This window comes from Suncus etruscus, chromosome 7 (assembly GCF_024139225.1).
Source record: "Suncus etruscus isolate mSunEtr1 chromosome 7, mSunEtr1.pri.cur, whole genome shotgun sequence".
Lineage (NCBI taxonomy): Eukaryota > Metazoa > Chordata > Mammalia > Eulipotyphla > Soricidae > Suncus > Suncus etruscus.
In genome coordinates, this window is record NC_064854.1 from 42504943 (window position 1) to 42530103 (window position 25161).

Here is a 25161-nt window from a genome sequence, read left to right on the forward strand (position 1 = left end):
CCGTGCCTGCCAGGAGCTATTTCTGAGCAGACAGCCAGGAGTAACCCCTGAGCACCACCGGGTGTGTCCCAAAAAAAACAAACAAACAAAAACAAAACAAAAAAACCCACAACTTTCCACATAAAAAGAAACAAAATAAAAAGCCAAATTATAGAAATGTCATAATATTTTGAACATTATATATGAAAATGAGTTAATATCCATTAGATTAAATAAAAACCTTGGGTTCCAGAGAGATAGCAAAGTTGATAGGCACTTGCCTTGCATTTAGCAGTCCAGGTTCAAAACCCCACACTGATTATGGTCCCCAGCAGAAGTGATCTCTGCTTAGCTTAAAGCTAAGAATGAACCCTGAAAACAGCTGAGTGAGTCCAAATATTTTAAAAATAGGGGGAAAAAACCATAAAACACATAGCAAAGAACATTTAAAATTGACCAGAAACTAAATAGACATTTTTCTCAAAGAAGACATACATATAGTCAACAGGAAAATGAAAAGATACCCAGCAACAGCAATAATAAAATAAATGCAAATTTAGATCAATGAAATATTACTTTTTGAGAAATATAAGTAGATTTATTAATTTTACTCTGGGGAAGGAAAATAACACCTTTGCACAGTGCATGCTTGAAATACTACTTTTAACTCCTAACATGGTTTTCATAAGAAAGATGGAAAATCCAATGTGTTGGAAATATGTAAAGAAATACAAATTCTATGAACCCTTAAGAGCGATATACTTTGGTACAAACACTATGGTAAAGATTTGGCAGTTTCTCAAATATTAGAAGTAGAATTACCATATAAATTCAACAACTATTGTTCTGGGTGTCTAGCCTAAGGAAATGAAATCAGTGTTTCAAATACACTTGTATCCCATGTTCACAGATGTGTTATTCAAAATAGCCAGGATTCGGAACAACCAAATTTACTCAAGTGATGAAGTTGTGATCTAAGTTTAGAATGAATTATCATTCATTTATTCATAAGACAGAAAGAAATCCTACCATTCGACCCAACTTGAGTGGATTTAGATGGTATTATGCAATGTGAAATGAGTTAGAAAAGAAAATACTGGGGCCGGGCGGTGGCGCTAAAGGTAAGGTGCCTGCCTTGCCTGCGCTAGCCTTGGATGGACCGTGGTTCAATCCCCTGGTGTCCCATATGGTCCCCCAAGCCAGGAGCAACTTCTGAGCACATAGCCAGGAGTAACCCCTGAGCGTTACCAGGTGTGGCCCAAAAACCAAAAAAAAAAAAAAAAGGAAAATACTGTATGATATTACACATATGTGTAACAAAAATAAACTAAAATTGGTTTTCCAAGAGGCAAAAATGAGTTTAAAGATGCCAATTTCTAATTATAAGATAAATAAATAAATTGGGAATATAATATATAGCACAGTGATTATAGTTAACATTACATAAACAATGTTAAGAGAATGGATTTTAAATTATCACAAAATATTTAACTGCTACAGATATTAACATTATTGTACTAATCATTTGTATGCATATATATTATGTGGCAAATGAATAAAATGTTTATTTCCTTATTTCAGTGAAATTAGAAAAATACATATCACTATATTATACCTTTTCAGTAACAATATTGTAAATATTGCAAACTATAGTGTCTAAAAGAAAAAACAAATGAGAGAAAGAGAGAGGATGAAGAGAGAGAGAGAGAGAGAGAGAGAGAGAGAGAGAAGAAAAATGTCTGCCACAGAGGCAGGCAGAGGAGATCATGGGGGAGAAGAGACATTGGTGGCTGGAAATATGCACTGGTCCAGAGAGTGGTACTTTGAATGACTGAAACTCAATCATGAACAACTATGTAACCGTGTATCTGACCATGATTTAATTAAAGAATTTATTCTTAAAAATACACATTGCAAGGTCCGGCGAGGTGGCGCTAGAGGTAAGGTGTCTGCCTTGCAGATGCTAGCCAAGGAAGGACCACGATTTGATCCCCTGGAGTCCCATATGGTCCCCCCAAGCCAGGAGCAATTTCTGAGCACTTAGCCAGGAGTAACCCCTGAACATCAAACGTGTGTGGCCCGAAAACAAAACAAAACAAAAAAAAAGAATACACATTGCAAAGCTACAAATTTAACTCATAATATTGTAAAAGTAAAACAATATAATTGGCTATCAAATCTCAATATTTCTAGCATTGATATAAAAATGTCCAAAGTATAAATTTAATGTAAATATTTTTCTTTAATATTTCTATGTACTGTTTGAAAATCTTTGTAAGTTGAATGCCATGTCATTTTAATGGGTTTATCTGAAAGTCTTACTGTAGTTTTCTTTAAAAGTATTTATAAATTTATTTTTATCAAGATCTCATAGTTTATAGTAACAATGAAGAAGTAACAATGAAGGCACCTATGCTAATCTCCCCACAAGTATTTCAAGATCCCTTAACTACTCTCATCTACCTTATAGTAAAGATCCTAGTTATAGTGAGCAACATCTTAAACTACAAACTTACTAGAAACCATAATAAATTCAATGAAAGAATTCTTATATCATTCCTCTGTTTATGCCAACATCACACCAAAGCAGCAGCATGATTCAGCAAGGCTGTTTTCTTCAGGAAGATGAGTCCTTGAATGTTTGCTATCTTCCAGGTCTCAATATTCAGTACAGTCATTGATGAATTATCAATTGCTTTTTGTCATTTTATTTTGTTTTTAAAGCGATTTTAATTGAGGTACTGGAATTTATAATACTGTTAATTATACTTTTCATGTGTCCGTGATTCCATTACCAATTACTCATCACCAGAGTGCCTGTTTTCTCTACTAATGTCTCAAAAAACACTTTCAACTGTCCCTTCATTTAAGTTCTTCTTCATAGACTTCTTCAGTTCTGATGACTTTGACCATTTGCTGTTCTTTTACTATATTTCCTTTTTATCTCATATTTGGGAACTGGGGAGTGGGTTGGTTACTTGCCCAAATGCCATATGATCTGAAACACTTCAGGAGTAAGTCCTGAGCCCTGTGAGACCCAAAAACCAAAAATAAAAATTAATATTATAAATAATTCTGTGCTAATATATTTTAAGGTTTACATAAAATAAATTAATCCTACAAATGCAATATTTAGTAAGTGTGTTCAAATTAAGGAAACTATAAGGGGTAAATTTGAATAAGCTTATGGAAGTAAAATTTTCTTTTATCCTAAGGGAATATTGGCTTCAAACTAGGAGATATTATAGATACCGTTAAAGTATCTGCACTAATAAGTAAGGATTGTAATAAAAAAAATCTACAAATGTAAAAAAACCTGATCAGATAACATTTAATATAAATAAAAACTTAATTCAGTTTTGCAAAAGTATACAATGCCTTATCAGAATAGGAGTAAACTAATGTCTTAATCTAGCAGAGATTAAAAGATTAAGTGTTTGATACTTTCTATGTCCATCCATGATCAGCAAATTTCATAGCTTCATGTCTTCAAATGGCTATGTAGTATGTACTCATCTGTTACTGGGTACCTAGGTTGTCTCCATGTTTTGGCTATTATGAAAAGTGCTGCAGTGAACATAGGACAGTAGCTGCCTCTTTAGAATTGTGTTTTGGGATCATATATACCCAGGAACAGATTTGCTAGGTCATATGGAAATTCAATACCTAGCTTTTTAAAGAAATGATTATATATTCACTTGCAAGATATAAAAATCATATAGGGGGAAAATAATAATATTAGGAGGAGGATAAGAATAAAAAAAGGCCAAGCGGTTTGGTCATTAAAAGAAAATTTACCACATTGGGAAAGGAGATTAGATCAGAGACACCATGGCAATGATAGTGGGAAGCGTTGACTTTGGACAAGAACTGGATGCTGAAAGGAGGTGAAGTAATATAAATGAAACTCTTTCAGTAATTGCATTGCAAACCACATTGTCTAAAAGGAAAAAAAGAAAAGTGACTGCCATAGAAGCAAGCTGTGGGGTAGGAGGGAAAGGCAGTGGACACTGGTGAAGGATGTTTGAACATTGTAAGACTGGAATTCAATAGTGAATAATCTTATGGCTTCATATATCACAGTAATTTAATTTTTTAAGAGAGATTAAGTGCTATGAGTAAAACCATACTCAGGGTAAGTGCTAAAGAGTTTGTCTTGTATCAGGGCCATGCACTCCCTAACTGACTTCCTGACCCCAAAACTGTATTATTTCTTCAGGTCTGAACAATAATCTAAAATAGATTGGTGAGGTATTTATCTAAAATATTGTCATCTTAGGACCAGAGTGGTGGCACAAATGGTAGAGCATTAGCCTTGCAAGCACTAACCTAGGAGGGACTGCAGTTCGATCCCCCAGCATCTCATATGGTCCCCAAGGCCAGGAGCGATTTCTGAGGTCATAGACAGTAGTAAACCCTGAGCATCACCGTGTGTAGCCCAAAAAGCAAAAAATAAAATAAAATATTATTATCTAAAATCTAAAATATTATTGGTGAGGTATTCATTTCACTGAGGTTTTGTTACCCTCCATTCTCCTCCAGTTCAGTCTCATTTTGACAGATGGATTCTATGACTTTGACTTTCTTTTGTATGATGTTTCATTTGACTTTGTTTGATTTCTATGCTTTTAATCAACATTTTGTTTTGATCTATATTATAATTCAGCTAATGAAGGCAAACTAGAAATAATTTTGCTCAAATAATATTCTTTTAAAATGTCGTTTCAGACACTTGCAATATAAATGGAATGAAAAACAAAAATTGTGCTATGTATCTCAAGGAGATGCCAGTTTTACTTATGGTTATGAGTACTTGGGTTGCTCCCCAAGATTGGTTATTACACCTCTCACTGACAGGTGCTGGCTAACTCTCACTGAAGCAATACGTTTGAATCTAGCAGGTTGTCTTGCTGGTCCAGCTGGTACTGGAAAAACTGAGAGTGTCAAAGACCTAGCAAAAGTAAGTAGTTTTTCTATCCAGAATAACGTACCATTCATGAAATTTATCAATTTAGCACATGCATTTTAAGTTGTGCAGTTCATTGGTTTTTCAAAGTCTTTTGTATGCTGGAATTTGGCAACAAACATATTTCAGCAAGCTTTGATTTACTTGGATTAACAAATTAACCAATTAATAAATAGGAAAAGTTTGTACCTTTTCTATTTGTGTAGTTATTCATTGAATTTGAGCTCCATACACAATCTTTTGTTCACCTCTTGTGATAAATAACATTGTTTTATATATATATATATATATATTTGCTTGTTTGTATGAGAGAATTAGTAAACTTTGTGACATCGCTTTAATGCTTTTTCTATTTTATAAAGGTTTATTTAAAAACATGATCTTTATACTCCATGACCATAATCAACTGAATTATATAGTTAATATTTATAATTAAGTCTTGTGAATTTTGTATGTAATGTATTCTTTTTTATCAAGTTCTGCAATATAGAGATAAAAATAATTTATGCTATAAAATTTTAAGTTTTTATACTATACTAAAATATACTAAAATATTATTGTTTCCCAGTCCTTAGGCAAACATTGTGTGGTCTTCAACTGCTTTGAAAATTTAGATTATAAGGTAAATAAATATATGTAGATACATGTGAGAAATATTGTACATATGAAAGAAGTCATTTATTCAGGAGTAAAATAATAACATTTGCTATTGACATTAACTACTAATAAGTATAATGCTTCATTTAAAGCCAACGAAATAGAACTTGGGGTATCATAGAAACTTAAAACATTGTGCAATTGACTTTTATTTAGCTTGACTACTTAATACAGGGTTTATCAGACTTTTGATGGGTAGAAAATCTTTTCTAAAAATATCTGATTTAGGACATTACTATTTATATAAAATCAATTATAAGTACTGCTTTATTAAGACAAATTTATTTTATAAATTTTATTTATAGTTATCTATTTTGGAAAATTTAGACTACTGTTGTAGTAGTTACATTACAGACTACATCCAGCAATGTTCAGGATTTTTATTCAGAAGTTACTCTTGGTGGTGCTGCTCTAACATCCCTATACTTTTATTTACTGAAAAATATAATAATTAAGAACAAATGAGGGTCTACAGGTATTATTGCTGCTAACTTAAATGAAGTGGAGAAAAGAGAAGTCTTGAGAGAACCTTCTATATTCTTCTTTATCACCTTGACTAGCCAGGAAGTGTCCAGGAGAATTAAGACTAATAAAACCTGCTGTGAACACCCTTTGTGGTACAGATACTTGTACATCATCAGTCCTATCAGTCATCAAACGGTCTCTGAGTTCCACTTGGTCTTCAAGACATGGAGATTAGTCCCCATCACGCAGTGTTAGAATCGCCATGGCATCAGATTGGAGGGAGGAATTTGCTCTTTGTGGGGAAAAGAAATGAGTCGGTCCTCAACTTTTGCACAGGTAGACCTGTTGTTTACTGTCTCAGAAAAGAATTTCAGGAGACCAATAGTGAAATAATAGAAATTAAATCGCTCCTGGCTCAGGGGACCATATGGGACGCTGGGGATTGAACCCAGGTCGGTCCAGGATCAGTCGCGAGCAAGGCAAATGCCCTACCACTCCGGCCCCAGATGACTGCAGTTTTATGTCAGCTTATTTTGCTTGCAAATTATCTGTCATGTGATATTTAGCAATACTTATTAAAGTGTCATATATCTGTCAAAATTTTATTGTTTCAAAACACTCCAACTTATTTTGTTTTGCGTGTTTTATCCAAATGCTTTGCTGTCAATTTATTTGCACATAACCTCTGAGACTTTGCTTTCTTAGTGCTCATTTAGCATATTAAAAATATAACAGACAAAAATAAAACATAACAAAGAAGATGATTGAGATTTATTTTTAGTGCACTAGCAAATATAATCTCTTGTCTTCTTTCTGGAAACTGCCTTCCAATAAACCCTAGTAGGTTCAGATGAAGGTGAGAATCAGACACTTAAACTGCTGAGCAAAACTGAGAGGGAACCAAACAATTTTGTTCTCAATATAAATATCTTAATGCACCATTTTTATTATTGGGGGGGGGGGTATACACCCAACAATGCAAAGGGATTACACCACCTCTGCACTCAGGAATTACTTATGGAGGTGCTTGGGGGACAATTTGGGCTGCCAGAGATCAAACCCAGGTCAGTCATATGACAAAAGCCCTTTCTACCCACTGCAATATCATTCTGACTGCAAGTACACTTTTTAAAATAAAAACGCCCTCCCCCAAAGTATGATAAAATGTCAAGATTTTTAATTTAAAAAAATGACAAGTGTTAAATCCGGAACTCAGGATCCGCCATCCATAAGATCACCAGGGAGATAGGCCGTAAAGCAGGGGTCTCAAACTCAATATACCTGGGGGCCGCAGGAGGCAAAGTCGGGGTGAGGCAGGGCCGCATAAGGGATTTCACACACACAAAAAAAGGGACAGCGGGCAGGAGCAGCGGAAATGACCTCTGTGCTAGGCGCAAAGTATTCGCGATTATTCGCTTACTGAATATTCGCGATAAAAAATCACATTAGTAAGAATAAAAACGCAAAAGTCACATTAAACATTTGCATACCCCAATGGAACTGCTCGGGGTATGCAAATCTTTAATGCGATTTTTTTCTTACTAATATGATTTTTATTGTGATTATTCGGTAAGCGAATAATCGCGAATACTGCGATATTTGAAGGCCGGCCGCGAGCCACAAAATGTTGTACGGAGGGCCGCAAACGGCCCGAGGGCCGCGAGTTTGAGACCCCTGCCGTAAAGTTAGTGCAAGGGAGTTTATTCCAGTATGCTGGGATCCAACATCTCCTAAGAAATGAGGGTCCAAGAATGGCTGACATACCAAATTTAAAGGGTACCTAGGGCTCAGTCTAGGGGATTCCTGCCTCTGGGTAGTTGATCTTTAAAATTATTGGTCCTTAGTACAAGATTGGGCTAGGACTGTTTTATTTTAAATGTAGCATCAGTCAGATGGCTGGGTCCCCAGATCCAGGGTGCGGTGTCATCTGTTTATCTGCCCTTTTCTGCAAACCCAGGGTGTAGGGTTCGATTTTCAGCTGGCTGACTGTTAGCTGCTGTTTAGCCTTAAATAGATGTATTTCCTGGTATTTACCCTAGGATCTGGTTCCAGAAACTGGCTGTTCTTCTGGGCCTAGTCTTTCTACCTTAATATTGCATCTGTCATGGCTGCACTTTGGCTCACAGCAAAGCTAGGTTTACAGCAGTTAACTTCCTTGAACAAGCAGAGTACAGAAGCCAAAGCAATGTTATTTGTATGTTCTTTCTATGTAAAGTCATGTCATATTCTAACATCAACATTAGGTTACAGTTAATTTTAAATCTTAGATACTAACAATAGGGTCTAATTCCCACAACCAGTGGAAGGAAATGCTACTGGTGAGTGTAATGGGATCCACAGGGGAGGACAGCTCTGCCTCCTCCCTGCCTGGCTCCAAAGATGCTGCAGTTGCATTGGGGCCTAGGGAGATCCAGATTGGCAAAAATCTGAATTGAGAACCGCTTGGCTTGGACTTTTAAAGTTCTGCCAGCCTGGGTAAGTTCTATCAAGCTGCACCTGAGACCCACTTGGTCTAAACTGTGTAGGAACTGGTCCCTACCATTAGAATTTTCAGGAAGCATCACTAAGATTCTATGATGCTTTTTAAATAAAAGTGGGGGGGGGAGGATGACAAGATCTGCCCAAGTACTACCTCTTTGTCCATTATTGCAGAATGGAATTTCAAGAGAAGAAAAAAGAAAAGTAATGAAGCAGGGAAAGTAGAAGGGAAAATAGATACTGGATTATTTCACTTACCTAGAGCATACAGAATAACAGAACAATAGGATGCAAGTAACAAAGATGGTTAAATTTTAAAATGTAGTCTGTTATTATGGCAGGCTGGGGTGGGAGTGGTGGCATAGTATGAACTCTGGGAACATTGGTGAAGGGAGTTGACATTGGTTGTAGGTTTTGAGTTAAAACATTATATGTCTGACACTAAACTATGAATAACTTTGTAAATCACAATGTTTTAAATAAAAATATTATTTTAATTTTTTATTAAATAATATTTTTTATTGTGACCAAAAGTTGATTAACAAATATTTTACAGTAATATTGAAGGTACATAGTGACAATGAATCAGGGCCATTCCCACCACCAGGGTTGTCCTCCCTACCTCCCTTTTCCCAGCATGTGTCCCATATCTCCTTCCTTTGCCACCACCCGAGTGCTAGTGTAACTGTTCCTCTCTGTGTATAGCTTGTTGTATATAGGATATTGATTCTGCTGTTGACTTTGGGTTTGGTGTTTAGTTCTGATCATTTTTAATTCCACTCAATAATTCATATGGCTGTTTGGTCCTGGTACCATTCATTTTTATTTCCCCCTCAATTCATGAGGTAGAACAAGATGAATAAAGTTGTGTGTTTCTGCTGGAAGAAGACAAAAAGAAAAAAAAAAGAAAAACCTAACAACAATAACAACAAAACCCAACAGTTTAAAAATAAAGCACCCAGCAGCAAAGAAAAAAAAAGTGTGTGTGTGTGTGTGTGTGTATATATATATATATATATTATAATCCTTGAGAACCCTAGACTATAGAAATGAGATGGAAATAAATCAAGGTGGGAACTAAGATGAGGCAGATAGAAGATAATAGGGGCCAGTGGCTTCAAGCACATTTGGGTGTTGAGGTGTGGTATAAGTTGATATCTAAAACCAGAGAGTAAATATCATAAGAATGAGAACTAAAATACAAACTTAAAAATTGCCTGATAAAGAGGCAGCTGGAGGAACAAAGGGAACTGGGGACATTAGTGGAAGAAAGTTGACAGTAGAAGTAGAACTAGTGAGGGAAAAATGTATTGCTAAAATTCTATTATGAACAACTTTGTAAATCATAGTACCCTAATGTAAAAATATATAAGTATAAAAACAAAAGCAGAAACAAAAATGAGAGAAATAAGGCAGGGCTTAGAGCATTTGCCTTGCATCCTGCCAACCTATATTTGAATCCCAAATATCACATATGATCCCCAAGTTTAAAAAGAAAAGAAAGAAATGAGCTCAGAGAAATGTGTTCAAGAAAAAAAAAATCACGTTTCTCCAGAGTGAGAAAAAAGGAAGAAATTGTGTTACATACCTAGAGTAGAGGGTGCAGATAGGTCCAGAAAGCAAATACCAAGACTGTAGCCAACTTTGAAATGGAGAGCATCATGAAATAAGGCAAGAAATTGCAGGCCCGCCCCAAGTGAGGGGTGTGGGCAAACCCAGAATAGAATGCTGGTAGCCCTACAAACCTGATTATATCCTCTTTCCAAACTGCCTTCTTTGGGGGTTGTGCAGATAGACTCCTTTAAACTTAAGCTTTGCATGCTAATGGGTTTCACTCAGAGTCATTCAGGATCTTTGTTCCAGCTGACTAGTCCTTGAATGAGTCCTCTTGGCATTTTAATAAAGCTCTGGGGAACTAAGTTCTGGGAATGCATAGTTCTCTACTCCTGACTTTCTTTCATGTGTACCCTCAAGAAAGATTTCAAAGGGGCCCGGAGAGATAGCACAGCAGCGTTTGCCTTGCAAGCAGCCGATCCAAGACCAAAGGTGGTTGGTTCCAATCCCGGTGTCCCACAGGGTCCCCCGTGCCTGCCAGAAGCTATTTCTGAGCAGACAGCCAGGAGGAACCCCTGAGCACCGCCGGGTGTGGCCCAAAAACAAAAAAAAAAAAAAAAAAAGAAAAAGAAAGAAAGAAAGAAAAAAAGATTTCAAAGAAAGCATGTCATGTTTCAAGCAAGAGATTATTTAAGAAGGTAAAGGAAGTAAACCCTTCCTGAAGTGAAATGTTTATTTAACACGTTGTTACTGACACATATTCGTGGCTCACACTTGAATGTGGTTTAATTAACGCAAATTACAGTGCCAGCTGAAACATCTTAAGGGGAAGAGAAAATAGTAAAGACACTCCCACACGCATAGGATGTGGGATTCTAAGAGACAACACTCCTAGTCTGTTTCTCCTTATTTTATGGCTTCAAATTTCCCTTCTTCCCTACTTCCTCCCATTTTCCTCCCCTAATGGGTCTTGACCATATTTGTCCATTTTCACGGGTTTCTGTGGTAACAATAAAACCATCATGGTGCTGGTGGGTCTGATGTTGATGTTAAGGTATCATAATCCTACAATGAGTCAATATTCACTCAGCAATCAGCTGAGACTGTCCTGTTTGCTTCCCCACTTTGGAGACCTAGGTCATCAAACTCCAGTGAAGTGTTGGAATTTGTTTGGTTTGGTTTTAGTTTTTGGCTTTAGTCTTGGTTTATGGGCCACACCTAAAACCAAAGGCTTACTGAGCCTTTGGGCTCTTGAGCATAAAGAGTTATGTGCTATGTGTTCAAGGCTTACTCATAATTATGTCCTTCAGGATTACTCAGGGATTGGGGGACCATATGAGATATCAGAGATCCAATGCAGTTTGGCAGTATGGGTATTATGAGTCCTGCCCTTTCCAGTGAGGTTTTTTGACTACATAAACTAGAACTAGTACGTTCTAGCTGAAGAATTCAACTTTATTTGCTCATCTCTATCCTGTCTCATGCACTGATGACCTCCCCCATACCGTTTGCAATCTACCTATCTGTTTAATGACTCTGTTTCAATGAGGAAGATGCTTCCAAAAGAAAGCAATTTTTAGGAAAGTGTAAACAATGAATCTGACTATACACGTTTGAGTGAATATCAGAATTTGTGTCTAGATATTTGGAGAGTCAGGCAAAGTAGAGGACTTGTTTAGCAACCATGCTTTCTCCTCAGCAAAAAATGCTTGAGGAGGGGCCATGGAAATGATATCTCCTTGTTTAGGTAAAATTGGGAAAAACATGCACACATAAGTATCTTAGCGAAAGTGTTCACCTGTGTAATAATTTTAATCATTTCTTTTAAGATCACAAAGAATTTCTTCCTTGGAATAGTTCAGTCAGGAGCATGGTGCTGCTTTGATGAACTTGAAAAAATTAATACAGAGGTTCTGTCTGTAATTGCCTCACAAATCCGAACTATTAAAGATGCAAAAGACAAATTTTCTATCAGGTATTTATTATGTTATATACCTTTTGAATAAAATTTACTGTTCAGTTAATTACTCAATAATTCTACAATAAGTGCTTGCTTGATTGTAGGGGTTTTTGTCTTGTTTTGTTGTTGTTGTTGTTGTTGCTTTTACAAAAACATTAAAAGAAACGACACTTTGGCTTGGAAAATAATGTGAAAATTTATATAACTAATTTTTGTGCCAATGTGTGGGTAACTGAATGTTTGCCAACATTTAGAACAATCTGAGTTACCAGGTCAAAGATGCAAACATTTTCTAATTATCTTTGTTTTGAGATTAAATGCTCTTTCTACTTTTTTTTTGTTTTACATTTCATTAAGGAACCTAATTAAACTTTTTAATTTAATATATTTCAAAAAAGATAATTGTCCACACACCTGACACTCTTTCCCCATTAGTCTGAATAGATACTTTTATTTCAAAATCTTACCACATAAGATGAGAATCAAAACAACAATGAGGTACCACCTCATGCCACAGAGAACAAGAGTAATCAGTGCTGGCGAGAATGGAGGGAGAAAGGAACTCTCATTCACTGCTGATAGGAATGCCATCTAGGCCAGCCTTTCTATAAAACAATATGAATATTCCTAAAAAAAAAAAAAACTGGAAATTGAGCTCCCATATGATTCAGCCATACCTTTGCTAGGGATATATTCAAGAACCATAAAAATGCAATACAAAAATGCCCCCTGCATGCCTATCTTCATTGAAGCACTATTTACAATAGCCAGAATCTGAAAACAACCCAAATGCCTGACAACAGATGAATGGCTAAAGAAACTGTGGTACATATACACAATGGAATACTATGTAGCTGTCAGGGAATCTGAAATTTGCCTATACATGGATGGACATGTTTCCATCGAATGAGTGGAATGAGTCAGAGAGAGAGAGAGATAGACACAGAATAGTCTCATTCATCTGTGGAATTTAAGAAAAATAAGAGAATATGGTAATAATACCCAGAAACAATAGAGATGAGGTTTGAAAGGACCAGCCCATGATATAAAACTTACCACAAAGAGTGGTGAGTGCAGTTAGCCAACAACTATCATGACAATGGTAGTGAGTGAGAGAAATTGAATGCCTGTCTCGAAGACAGGCAGAGGATAGGGGAGGAGGGAGATGGGGGGCATTGGTGGCAGGAAGCTTGCACTGGTGAAGGGTGGTGTACTTTTTATGACTGAAACTCAACTACAAACATGTTTATAATCATAGTGCCTAAATAAAGATATCTTTTAAAAAATCTTATCATAAAAATCCTTAAATGGTATATTTAATAATGTTTACTAATTCAAGCATTTCCTAATTTGAAATTTTTTTCTTCTTCAGATAAATTTAGTAACTTGCATCATTTAGGATCTTACATGGGTATAATTGAATTTGTAGGTTTAAAATTTCAATTGTAATTTAGTATTTCTAATTGAACCTAATAGATATTGAGTACTGTCTTTACTCAGGATTTTGTTCAAGTTCTTAAATATGTCTTTTTATGAGACTTATAAGTTTGTGAGGCAGGGTAGGAGGAAATACAGCAACCACAAATTTTCCTGTTATTTATCATATCTCAGTCTCTGCAAACTTTTCTTCAGTCATGTACAGAGTACTCATATTTAACCCTATGCTTTAACTATTATTCTTCCTTTTCTGTTTTGATGACTCTCCTTTTGCATTATAGTTACAAAATTGTTCGTAATTGAATTTCATTCATTCAATGTCTAATACCCATCCCTTCACAATTTCACATTTTCCACTACCAGTATTCCCAGTTTTTCTCCCTCCCTTCACTGTTCCCTCCCTACTACCTGCTTCTTGGACAGACATTTTTTCTTCTCTTTTTCTTCTTCTTTCCTCTCTCCCTTACTCTCCTCTATTGCTTTTTAATTTTAGACACTGTGGTTTTCAATATTTTTACTGAAGGAGTATTATGCACACCACTTTACCTTTTTCAGCACCTAGTCCTTGTCCAGAGTGATCATTTTAAACTTCTATACTTCCTGCTTTTTGTGGCAAGCTTCCTACCATGGATTGGTCCTCCTGGCCCTTGTCTCTATTGCCATTGGATATTATTACCATGCTATCGTTTTCTTTATATCTCACAAATGAGTGCAATCATTCTGTCTATCTCTCTCCCTCTAACTCATTTCCCTGGGCATAATACTACCCATATCCATTCATGTATAAGAAAGTTCATCAACTTCATTGTTTCTAACAGCTGCATCATATTCTATTGTGTAAAAGTACCACAGCTTCCTTATCCACTCATATCTTTTTAAGAGCATATGGATTATTTCCAGATTCTGGCAATTATAAATAGGGCTGCAGTGAACATGGAAGAGTATGTGCCTTTTCTGCATTGTGTTTTGAGGCCTCAAGCTATATTTCCAGAAGCAGTATTTCTGGGTCACATGGGAACTCAATTTTTAGCATTTTGAGGTATGTTCATATTGTATTCCAAAAAGGCTGGATCAGTCAGCATTATCACCAGTTGTAATGAGAGTCCCATTCTCCCTGCATCTGTACCAGCACTGGGTGTTTTTGTTCTTTTTGATGTGTGCCAGTCTACGTGGTGTGAGATAATTCATTGTCATTTTGACTTTCATCTCTCTGATGATTAATGATGTGTAACTTTTTTTCATGTGCTTTTTGGTCATCTGTATTTTTATTTGAGGATATGTCTATTCATCTCTTAGCCCCATTTTAGGATAGGGTTAGATGTTTTTTTCTTGCTAAGCTCTACCAGTGGTATATATATCTTAGACATTAATATCTTATCAGATGGGTATTGGATGAATAGTTTCTTCCAAACTGTGGACAGTCTTTGTATCCTGGTCACCATTTCCTTTAGAGTGCAAAGCTTGTTAGTTCGATTTAGTTCCATTTGTTTATCTTTGCTTCCACTTGTGGGGTCAGTGATATTTCATCCTTGAAGATGCCTTTAGCTTCAATGTCATTGAGAATTCTCTTATATTTTTCTCTTATGTACCTTATGATTTCAGGTTGGTGATCCTCCTTGGTATAAGCTGTCCATGAGATCACCAGAGGATTTCCTCTCAGTTGTTTCTATATCTGATATCAATAGCACGCTCACTAAGCATGCCATACAGTTTCACAATGTTACCAAAGTTGTTTTACTGGAGTTATGGGACAGACTATGTTCCATGCTAATGCAGAAAGTCAACACTGTAAATATTCTTTTCCCACTGTATCATCTTGAATGAATCCTATACTCAGTTTCTTTTCTCTGAATAATTCTATTCATTCAAATGGGTACTACCAGCCTCAGGACTGACAAAACCCTTCACACATCTTCAGAAATGATCAAAGTATCTACACTTTAAAAATAATAACAACTTTAACTTGAAATAAACCTCTTTCCTTTCATGCCATTTCCCCCTCGCATGTTCTACTTTAATTTAAATATAACATAACCTTAGGAAAGTTCCCAAACTTACATGTAATTTTAACATTGTTTGACTTAGAGAAAACAGTTCTTTTAGTGATACTATTATAATAATGTCTTGTAGGTTTGTACTGGAAGGAAAAGAAATACGCATCAATATGTCTTGTGCAATATTCATCACCGTAAATTTTGAGTAAGTATCTGCTAATCTGTGGTATTTGTGGACATAGACTAAAATCTTGACAGAATCTTACCCACAGATGGACATCTTTATCATTGATCCTCCACCTTCACTCCTCTATTCACATCATTTATAGATGCCTATGATTGGATATTTATCCATAGATAGTGACCAAGGAACACTTTCTTAATGAATAGCTCACCAGAATGTTTGAATTGGTACTTTGTTAAAGAAGACAGGTAGGGAAGCTAATAAGAATACTATATAGAATAAAACTGTGGTGGCTGCAGAAGGGGGAGACTAAACAGACCGACTAAATATCTGTTAGTGGCATAAAATCATAATGCTGGGAACCAGCGAAATTGATGTTATGTGAATTGGGGGAAAGGCACTAGAAGAAAAGCTTAGTCTGAGCAGCTTGGAATTATCCTGCACTCAAAGTCAGAAGTTGCTTTGAGCACTTCTAGGTATGCCTCTAGAAAAGAGAAAACACTATGTTTAGATAAAGGTCAAGTGGAAATGTATTATTAGAAAAAGTTATATTTGGGGCCGGAGAGACAGCACAGTGGTGTTTGCCTTGCAAGCCGTCAATCCAGGACCCAAGGTGGTTGGTTCGAATCCTGGCATCCCATATGGTCCCCCGTGCCTGCCAGGAGCTATTTCTGAGTAGAGGCAGGAGTAACCCCTGAGCACTGCTGGGTGTGACTCAAAAACCAAAAAAATAAAAGTTATATTTTATAAAAATGATGGTTTATTTTTCTTTGTTTTTATTTTCTTTCCTTATCATCTTAGATGCAGTAATCGAAGAGAACTTCCAGATAACTTAACATTTCTATTTCGCCCAATGTCAATGATGGTACCCAATTCTGAAATGATTGCTCAAGTATTGCTATTTTCAATTGGTTTTAAATCTGCAAAATCACTGTCGGTAAAGCTAATTAGTACTTATGAATTAGCTAGAAAACAACTCTCACAACAGGTAATAAACTATTTTTTATCAAAATAGAAATAATTCTATTAAATTTTGGATAAGGGACTGATTCCCAAGTTGTGCTAAGTAAACATTGTGCCCCTCCCAGTGAGTTTCTGACAAACCTGGCAAAGCTTGGGAAGCTTCCTGCAGTTCTCAGGGGTCTCCCAGGCCTCTATTAGGAGATGCTATGAGGAACTTGTAATGCTGAGATCATATTGGAGTCAGCCACATGCCAGACATGCACTTTAACCACTATATGATTTCTCCACCCCTTGATTTTATATCCTAGGAAAATAATGGAACTAGAATTACTAGAAGTACATAAAATCTATGTGCCAACATATAAAAGGTAGTACTTAAAATTATTTAAGATTTCAAGCATTTTTTTAAGATCCAGAGAAAGAAAATCAAGCATCTATTGTTTTAAATTATATACCACTTTGTTCCTGAACAAAGGAAGAGTGTTTGCTTTAAATTCACTACTACTCATCATATAATTTGAAGGTCTTTAAATATAAATTTCTGGGCCTTTCCAGCAGTTTTCTCACTCTCTTGAAGGGGCTAGTTTCTAAGGAACTCTCAAATGTTTTGATAATGCTGATCTGATTGCCATGCTTTGAATATTTTCTCTTAAGATATGCCAAAATAATCAGTGTTTGAGGCCCATAATGTTTTTATTATTATATCTCCAAAATACTCAATTATAATATTTTTCCAATTCATCCCTCCATGTCTAAGAAAATTAACTCATATAGTGATAGTTTTTTTTTAACATCAAAAAGCAGGAAGTGTAGAAGGGACCACTTTGACAATGAAAGTTTAAAATGATCACTCTGGACAAGGACTGGGTGCTGAAAAAGGTAAAGGGGTGTGCATAATACCCCTTCAGTAAAAATATTGAAAACCACAGTGTCTAAAATTAAAAAGCAATAGAGAAGAAGAGTAAGGGAGAGAGGAAAGAAGAAGAAAAAGATACTTATTCTTTCTTTAAAATAAAAAGGCTTTTAGCAGTACCAGTTTGGGAGAGACACAAAAATAGCATGTTTAGAATTCAGGGTTTTTAGCCACATATTCTATATACTTATCAAAAATGGTTATAAATTTAATAACTAAAAACTTTTATGTTTGATAAGGATTTTTATGATTTTGGCCTAAAGAATTTGAAGACAATTATAATAATGGCTGGAAAGAAGATACAAAAGTATAAAAGGTAAGTCGGTCAAATTTTGAATTGTTAGGTTAAAGAGAGTTATACAGCTTTAAGTAAAGATGACAAGTTAAACAAGAGACTTCCAGAATGTCACAGTAAAATATGATGATTGGTATTAAGAATATGAAAGAATATGAAAGAAGAGAGTGGAAAAAAATTTTCTCATAAGGAGCTTATTCTTTAAATAATAGACCTTATATTTATATAATAAAAATTATGCTATAACAAATGACCCAGTTGAGAACAATAGTTTTTTGGTGGTGGTTTGGGGTTATTTTGGTGGGGACACACCCAACTGATGCTCAGGGGTTATTCCTGGTTCTGTACTTGAGAATTACTCCTGGCTTGATCAGGGAACCATATGGGAATGCTGGTGATTAAACCCAAGTCAACCACAAACAAGGTAAACTCCGTATCCACTTTACTACTGTTATAGCCCTAAGAGCAATAGTTTAAAACTCAATGTAAAATCAGGGACTGGAGAGATAGCATGGAGATAGGGTGTTTGCTTTGCATGCAGGACAGTGGTTAGAATCCCAGCATCCCATATGGTCCCCCAGGCCTGTCAGGAGCGGATTCTGAGTGTAGAGCCAGGAGTAACCCCTGAGCACTGCTGGATGTGACCCCCCCCCCCAAAAAAAAACCAAAAAAAAAAAAACAATGTAAATTTAGTATGAATATATCAGAGTAATGCATAAAATCCATTTTTAAATATGAATAGCATTAAAAATAAATGAAAATGTGAAAAAAGAAAATAAACATGCCAAATAATATAAAAACTATTCTAAAAGACAAAACATTCTAAATGACTTAGCATTATAAAGATTTAAATACTTTAAATAGAGCTGTAACCATGCCTACAAACATAGTCACCATGTTTGCATTGGGCCAGCTCCATAGACTCACACTTTTTCTTAAGAGTGATATAACCAAGCTGCAGGTATACCCATAATTTGGGTATACTGGTCACACAGTTGAAAGCTGGTATTCTCAAGAGGAGAGGGCAGACCAAGTCCCCACCATGCCAAGCCATGCCTGCTGTTCATCACCCATAATTGCTGCATTGCCTATGGTCCTGTTTCATCATTCCTCTATGATCCTCCGCAAAGACATTAATCTGACCAAACTCCAGATATGCCAGATTTTGGGCTAATAGTTACCTACCCTCTACCCCACCAGCATTCTCCTACTTCCAACAGCTGAGAACATGTCCCACAAAAGCCACAATATCAGTAATAGTGCTTTGAATTCCTGGAAAATTTCATTTTTTGATTCTTTTCTTTCTGTTTCTATTCTTTTTTTTTTTAAAAATAACTTTGCTCTCACTTATCTGGAAGCAAATGTATTACAGTCAACTATGTCACCTACATGATGTATATTCTCTAAATAAAGTAAATATAAATAAAGAGATAGATGATAGATAGATAGATAGATAGATAGATAGATAGATAGATAGATAGATAGATAGATAGATAGATAGATAGATAGATAGATAATTTAGGAATGCAACTCCAGGAAAAAATATCAAAAGGAATTGTTTGCTTACTTTTAGGCTTAACTGACTTAAAATTTATTCAGAAAAATAAGTAACTAGGCTAGCTAGGAAAATACTGCAAGTTAAGAACAATGAGGGATGTCTAAGTATTAAAACACAAAGATTTGGTAATTGGATTCCAATAGTTAAAAGGAGTGGAGTATATGCCCTACTTACAGAAGCTATGAGTCTGAGTTCTATCACTACATGATTCTCTCAGTACATGATCTTAGTAAAACCCAAGTGTAAGCATTGCATAACCAGACTGAGCATGGAAATTTTTGATACTCAATCAAGTGAGGTATCACAAAGAGTACCTCCTAAGTCTGTGCAAACTGCCACCCCGCACACCCATACAGAAAAAAATGATAAAAAAAAACATTATGGTACTAGTTTGTGAGTAGAAAGGCCTGAATTCATATCAATACTAATTCAATACATTCAGTCCACCTAAGTGGTGTAAGAATGAAGTTAGATACCTCATTATATTAACTGTTTTATTATAGATCAAATACTTTAAAAATATAATCATCCTAATAAAGAATTTTAAATATTGGTAGAGAAAAGGCTGTAAAGAATACTTTTTCAGGAAAAAATTTTCTTCTTTTCCTCTAAAAAAATATCTAGCATCAGGTGGACTCAAGAGACAGTACAGTGGTTAAAGCATTTGACTTACACTCAGCTGGCCCATGTTAATTCTAGGCATCACATATGGTCCCTTTAACCTGCCAAAAGTAAGTCCTGAGAACAGTTAGGTGTGACCCCAACAAAATAATAAAATTAATGTACATCGATAATTTTAACTTTTCTTCTCTTTTTACATGTTTAATATGTAAAACCATGTACTGAAGTGTTTGATTATGAAATATTGTTATTGTGGAAATATACATGTATTATGTAATAGTTTATTATAACAAAAATTTTTTAATCTAAAGTTAACTTAAACTGTAGAGAAAATTTACTCTTTTGCCCAATCAAGAAATTTACATGCCGGGCCGGAGAGATAGCATGGAGGTAAGGCGTTTGCCTCTTATGCAGAAGGTCATCGGTTCGAATCCCGGCGTCCCATATGGTCCCCCGTGCCTGCCAGGAGCAATTTCTGAGCGCGGAGCCAGGAGTAACCCCTGAGCACTGCCGGGTGTGACCCAAAAAAACCACAAAAAAAAAAAAAAAAGAAATTTACATGTAGATTAGGATTTAAATTTTATATGCCTATGGTATTCTCAGCACTGCATTCCCCCAATAGACTAGAATTTCTTTAGGTTAGCTTCTATTTTGGTGACAAAACAGTGTCATAATGATAACTGAAACTACTCATCTAAACTGACGTCCCAAATGAGTCTTTGTGGGCTCATCATTTATCTACTTATCAACCACAAGCTTCAAGACATGTCATGTACAGTTGTTAGAACTGCCATTTTTTTAAATTAATTAGTATCTTTTATGGAGCATACTTATTTTCCAAAACTCCTTCATATCTATGACTTGCACATACAATCCTGGAAAATCAAAGACAAATACTGTTGAATGTGATTCTTAACTGAGTGAAAAAAGAAATGCATAGAACATGTGGCTAGAGTGACAGAGGATAGTAGGTACAGCCCAGTTACCAGAAATAGCAAGGACAGCTTGCAGTTCCAGAGTCAGCCTCAGTGATACTGGTACAAGAGGAACTGTTTGCTTAGAAACAAAATTGTCTCTAAAATTTCAAAATGTTGTCAATCTAATAAATTCAAAATAATAAAGTATTTTAATTTCCTTCTTGTCTTATTATGTGTATAGTAGAAAATATTTTCAATTGAGAGCCATTCATATTTCCCACTCTGTGAACTGTTGATTTTCAGTTAAAAATTCTCTCTTAGATAGCATGGAGATAAGGCGTTTGCCTTGCGTCCAGAAGGACAATAGTTCGAATCCCGGCATCTCATATGGTCCCCCTGTGCCTGCCAGAAGCGATTTCTGAGCATAGAGTCAGGAGTGACCTCTGAGCCCTGCCGGATGTGATCCAAAAAACAAAACAAAAAAATTCTCTCTTAACTGTACTTTATTTTATGAATTAATTATGTATTAATTAATATAAAATTTTCTCCAAGTTATTTTGGTCTCTTTTGTAGCCAAATCAACCAGATGTTCAAAACTTGTTTCTAAATTCCAGAAAGTAAAATAGTTATAAAGGTAAAAAGAAAAAAAAGAGGAACTGTTCGGGAACTGTGTGTAATAGTCATTTTTAGCAAGTCTAGTCCAGTTAACATTATTTTCACTTTCTCTATTGTTGCCAGTTACATAGCCTACAAGCCTAGATTTTTAATGAGTAAATCATTATTTTTAATTAAAAATCATAATTTTTCTTCAAATAGTAGCCTAAGTCCATTTTTGCTGCCCATGATTTTAAAAACCTTATTGATATAATTTCTATCACTGAGTCGGTGCCCAGAGAGTTGTATCGCCTGATTGCTCCAATAAAGGATCTTCCTAGAGTTGGGGGAACCAGGTTAACCTCATCCAAATCGTTTGCAATGAAGGTGAGGAAAAAGGATATTTGAGTAGCTACCTATTTTTTTTAATATAAATTTTTATTTTGATCATAATGGCTTACATATTGTTGACAATAATATTTAGGTACATATTTACATAAAATCAGGGGGGATTCCCATCGCCAAATTGTCATCCCTACGCCTCCGTTTCTATCCTACCTCCCTTTTCCTTTTCCCTCACCCCAGGGCGGCTAGAATATGTGGTCCCCTCTGTATCTAACCCACTACTTAGTAGTCTTGCACCTGTTTGGTCCTGATGCCTCCCTTATTTCCCCCTCTATCTGGAGTCAGGACTAGCTAGTTCAAGTTGCGTGGTTTTGTTTGAAGGAGAAAAAAGCAATAAACTGGGGTAAGAGTCTAATACCCCGAAAATGGGCGGAGTCCTTCTAAAGGCTCTCATCATCACTCTGGGAGATGGAGAAAAAGTAGGTGAAACACTCCACTAGTACCAAAAGAAGTGTCAAATATCCAGTGAGGGCTCCAGCTATTTCGATAAGCACCACACAGAGCAGACAAAACAAACAAACAAACAAGTAGAAAAAAAAATAAAACAAAAACAGACAAACAAAAATCACGCCATGGTCTTGAATTAAGAAACATGGCATAGCACATAACGAAAGAGAAGAAAGGAAGAGAAAAAAAAAATAAAAAAAATAAGTATAATTGGGGACTACACTTTCAATAATCACACCCAAACAGAGAAATCGACCAAAATAGATTGGTAAATCAAAAATAATAATAACAATAATAAATGAAGGTACTATATATATTTATATCAAAAAATAACCAAGGTTTTGTGCTTTTTGTATTTTTGTTTTTTTCCCTCCTGCACTGGCACAGTAAATATTGGGGTCATTCGAAAAAGAATTCACTTGGCCTAAGAGATATGGGATTTCTCCGTCCTTGGAGCATACTGTCATGGGATCAACTCTAGACATTGCTCAGGATCCTTTACTTTCCCGGTGGTGTTTTTTTTTTTTTTTTTTTTTTTTTCTTTCTTTCTTTTTTTTTTCCTTTGGTGTGTGGAAGACTTCTGCTCTGTGTTTAGAGGTCTCAGTATCTGTACAGATCCTGAGGTGGGACTTATGATGAAGTCAGTCTTTGTGAGTAGCTACCTATTTTTAAAAGATTACTAATGTCAACAGAGTCTACTTGCTAACTTGTTCTTCATGTTCCTTTTCTTCTACCAATTAAGTACCACCAGTGACTCCCTTTCTGAAGCAACAGAATTAATGATCCTTGTTGAGGCCATGAGAGAAATTAGTTTACCAAAATTTCATCATGAAGATGTCATACTTTTTGAAAAGATAATGGCAGATGTTTTTCATAAAACTGTAAATTCAAGGGAAAATACCATTGCCTTGGAGGTAAGAACATCTTTGAAAATTGTCACAAATGCTTAGATATGGAATATCAAGATAAGAGACTAGTTGCAGATTTTCAATCTTCTTCATAAAATATTAGTGTTTGGGAAGTAAAAGAAAATACTTGCAGATGTCATTTCCCCTGGGTAGGAAAGGAGAACTTTCAGTGCATCATAATATGATGAAAGAGAAACAAACTAGGCACCTTTGGACAAGAAAAGCTGTTATCTTGAATTTTTCTAATCTATTCTTCCAAATTGACAAAGTCGATAGTTCTTACCGTTAAGTACAATGATGGGCTACTTTTTTTGTTCTATAGCATAAGAAGTTCTATTTATATAGTAAGAGGTCAGAATAGAGTATTAGGAATCACTGTGACACTTTAAGGGATTTAGCACCTGATTCTTTCCCCAATTGTCTTGGTCCATTTGTGGTTACTATAATAAAATACTTTAAACTTGATAGCCTAAACATAACACTTTTATTTCTCACAGTTTTTTAGGTCTAGAAGTCTAAGGTCAGGGTATTTTGATAAGCTTGGTTCCAGATAAGAACTCACTTCCAGGCCCCGGAGAGATAGCACAGCGGCGTTTGCCTTGCAAACAGCCGATCCAGGATCAAAGGTTGTTGGTCCAGGATCAAAGGTTGTTGGTTCGAATCCCGGTGTCCCATATGGTCCCCCATGTCTGCCAGGAGCTATTTCTGAGCAGACAGCCAGGAGTAACCCCTGAACAATGCCGGGTGTGGCCCAAAAACCAAAAAAAAAAAAAAAAACTCACTTCCAGACTTATAGTCACTGTGTCTTCATATAGGAGGGAGATAAGAAGTTCTGGTTTCTAACTTTTCTTGTAATGACAATAATTCCATTATTGAAAAGAGTTTTTCTCACATATGTGAAACTCTGGGTTCAATCCCTGATACCATAAAATATTATTTATCTTAATGTTCACTATTCGCTACTATATGGAAATACTTATAGGATTATATATTTAGAGTTTAATTTTTACATTTTAGGTAAATGTACTTATTTTCTTTTAGAGAGCAATATCTATTGAAGTACAACAAATGGGTTTTGAGGAATTGCCAGCTCAGAAGAACAAAATTTTGCAGCTTTATACTCAACTTCAGGTAAGTATATAAAATAAATGTTTTGCTACCAGTTTTTGCTCTTGTGGTTTTTTTGTTGCTAGCTATGGTCAGGAATTACTCTACTCAATGCTCACTCCGATTGTGCTTGGGGACCATCTGCAATTCCTGGAGTTGAACTGGGATAGGGCATGGAAAGACAAGTCCCTTAACCCCTGTACTATTTCTTTGACTCCTGCTCTTGAGTTTTAATAAGTATGATGAAGGAGAAAAACACAATAAAAGTAAAAGAGCTATCACATTGTCCTTCAAAGTTGTCTCTTGATCAACTAATAACTAGATTTTTATACAATACTTCATTTTAATTTTCAGTAAGTTAATTCTTTCACTTTAAGCCCTGAAATACAGCAATTTTATATAACAATCTACAAATGTCGTTTAAGGTGTTTCGTATTCCAGTGAACTTTATCATCGTTGGATTCCATCCTCGTTACCTCAAAAAACCCTTATTTCCTTCCAGAACCCCTACTTCCAATTACTATCATACTATTAAGGCTTCAATGTTTGAATTTCAATGGTGCAAGTATTCAATCCATAACACCAATGCAACTGTAGTTGAAATGAAACTAGAACCAAGGAAAGCTTTTATAAGATATAAAGAGATGAAAAAAATCAAGAAATGGAAAAAATTTACTATCCTACTTTAGACAATTGATGAATAGTAGTTTTTATTAAGTAACTAGATTTTAAATAGCTAGAAAATATAAGCCACAACTT

General features: G+C 35.6%; 1 protein-coding gene across 1 annotated transcript in view; it reads left to right on the forward strand.

Moving 5' to 3' along the window:
- DNAH14 (dynein axonemal heavy chain 14) overlaps positions 1-25161 on the forward strand; it is a 367193-nt gene that overhangs the window by 112327 nt on the left and 229705 nt on the right. The window contains exons 27-34 of the mRNA XM_049777552.1: positions 4708-4939; positions 5514-5567; positions 11929-12074; positions 15627-15695; positions 16476-16662; positions 17790-17866; positions 23130-23301; positions 24337-24426. Of these exons, the coding sequence (XP_049633509.1) occupies positions 4708-4939; positions 5514-5567; positions 11929-12074; positions 15627-15695; positions 16476-16662; positions 17790-17866; positions 23130-23301; positions 24337-24426 (1027 nt within the window). The remainder of the gene's footprint in view (positions 1-4707; positions 4940-5513; positions 5568-11928; positions 12075-15626; positions 15696-16475; positions 16663-17789; positions 17867-23129; positions 23302-24336; positions 24427-25161) is intronic.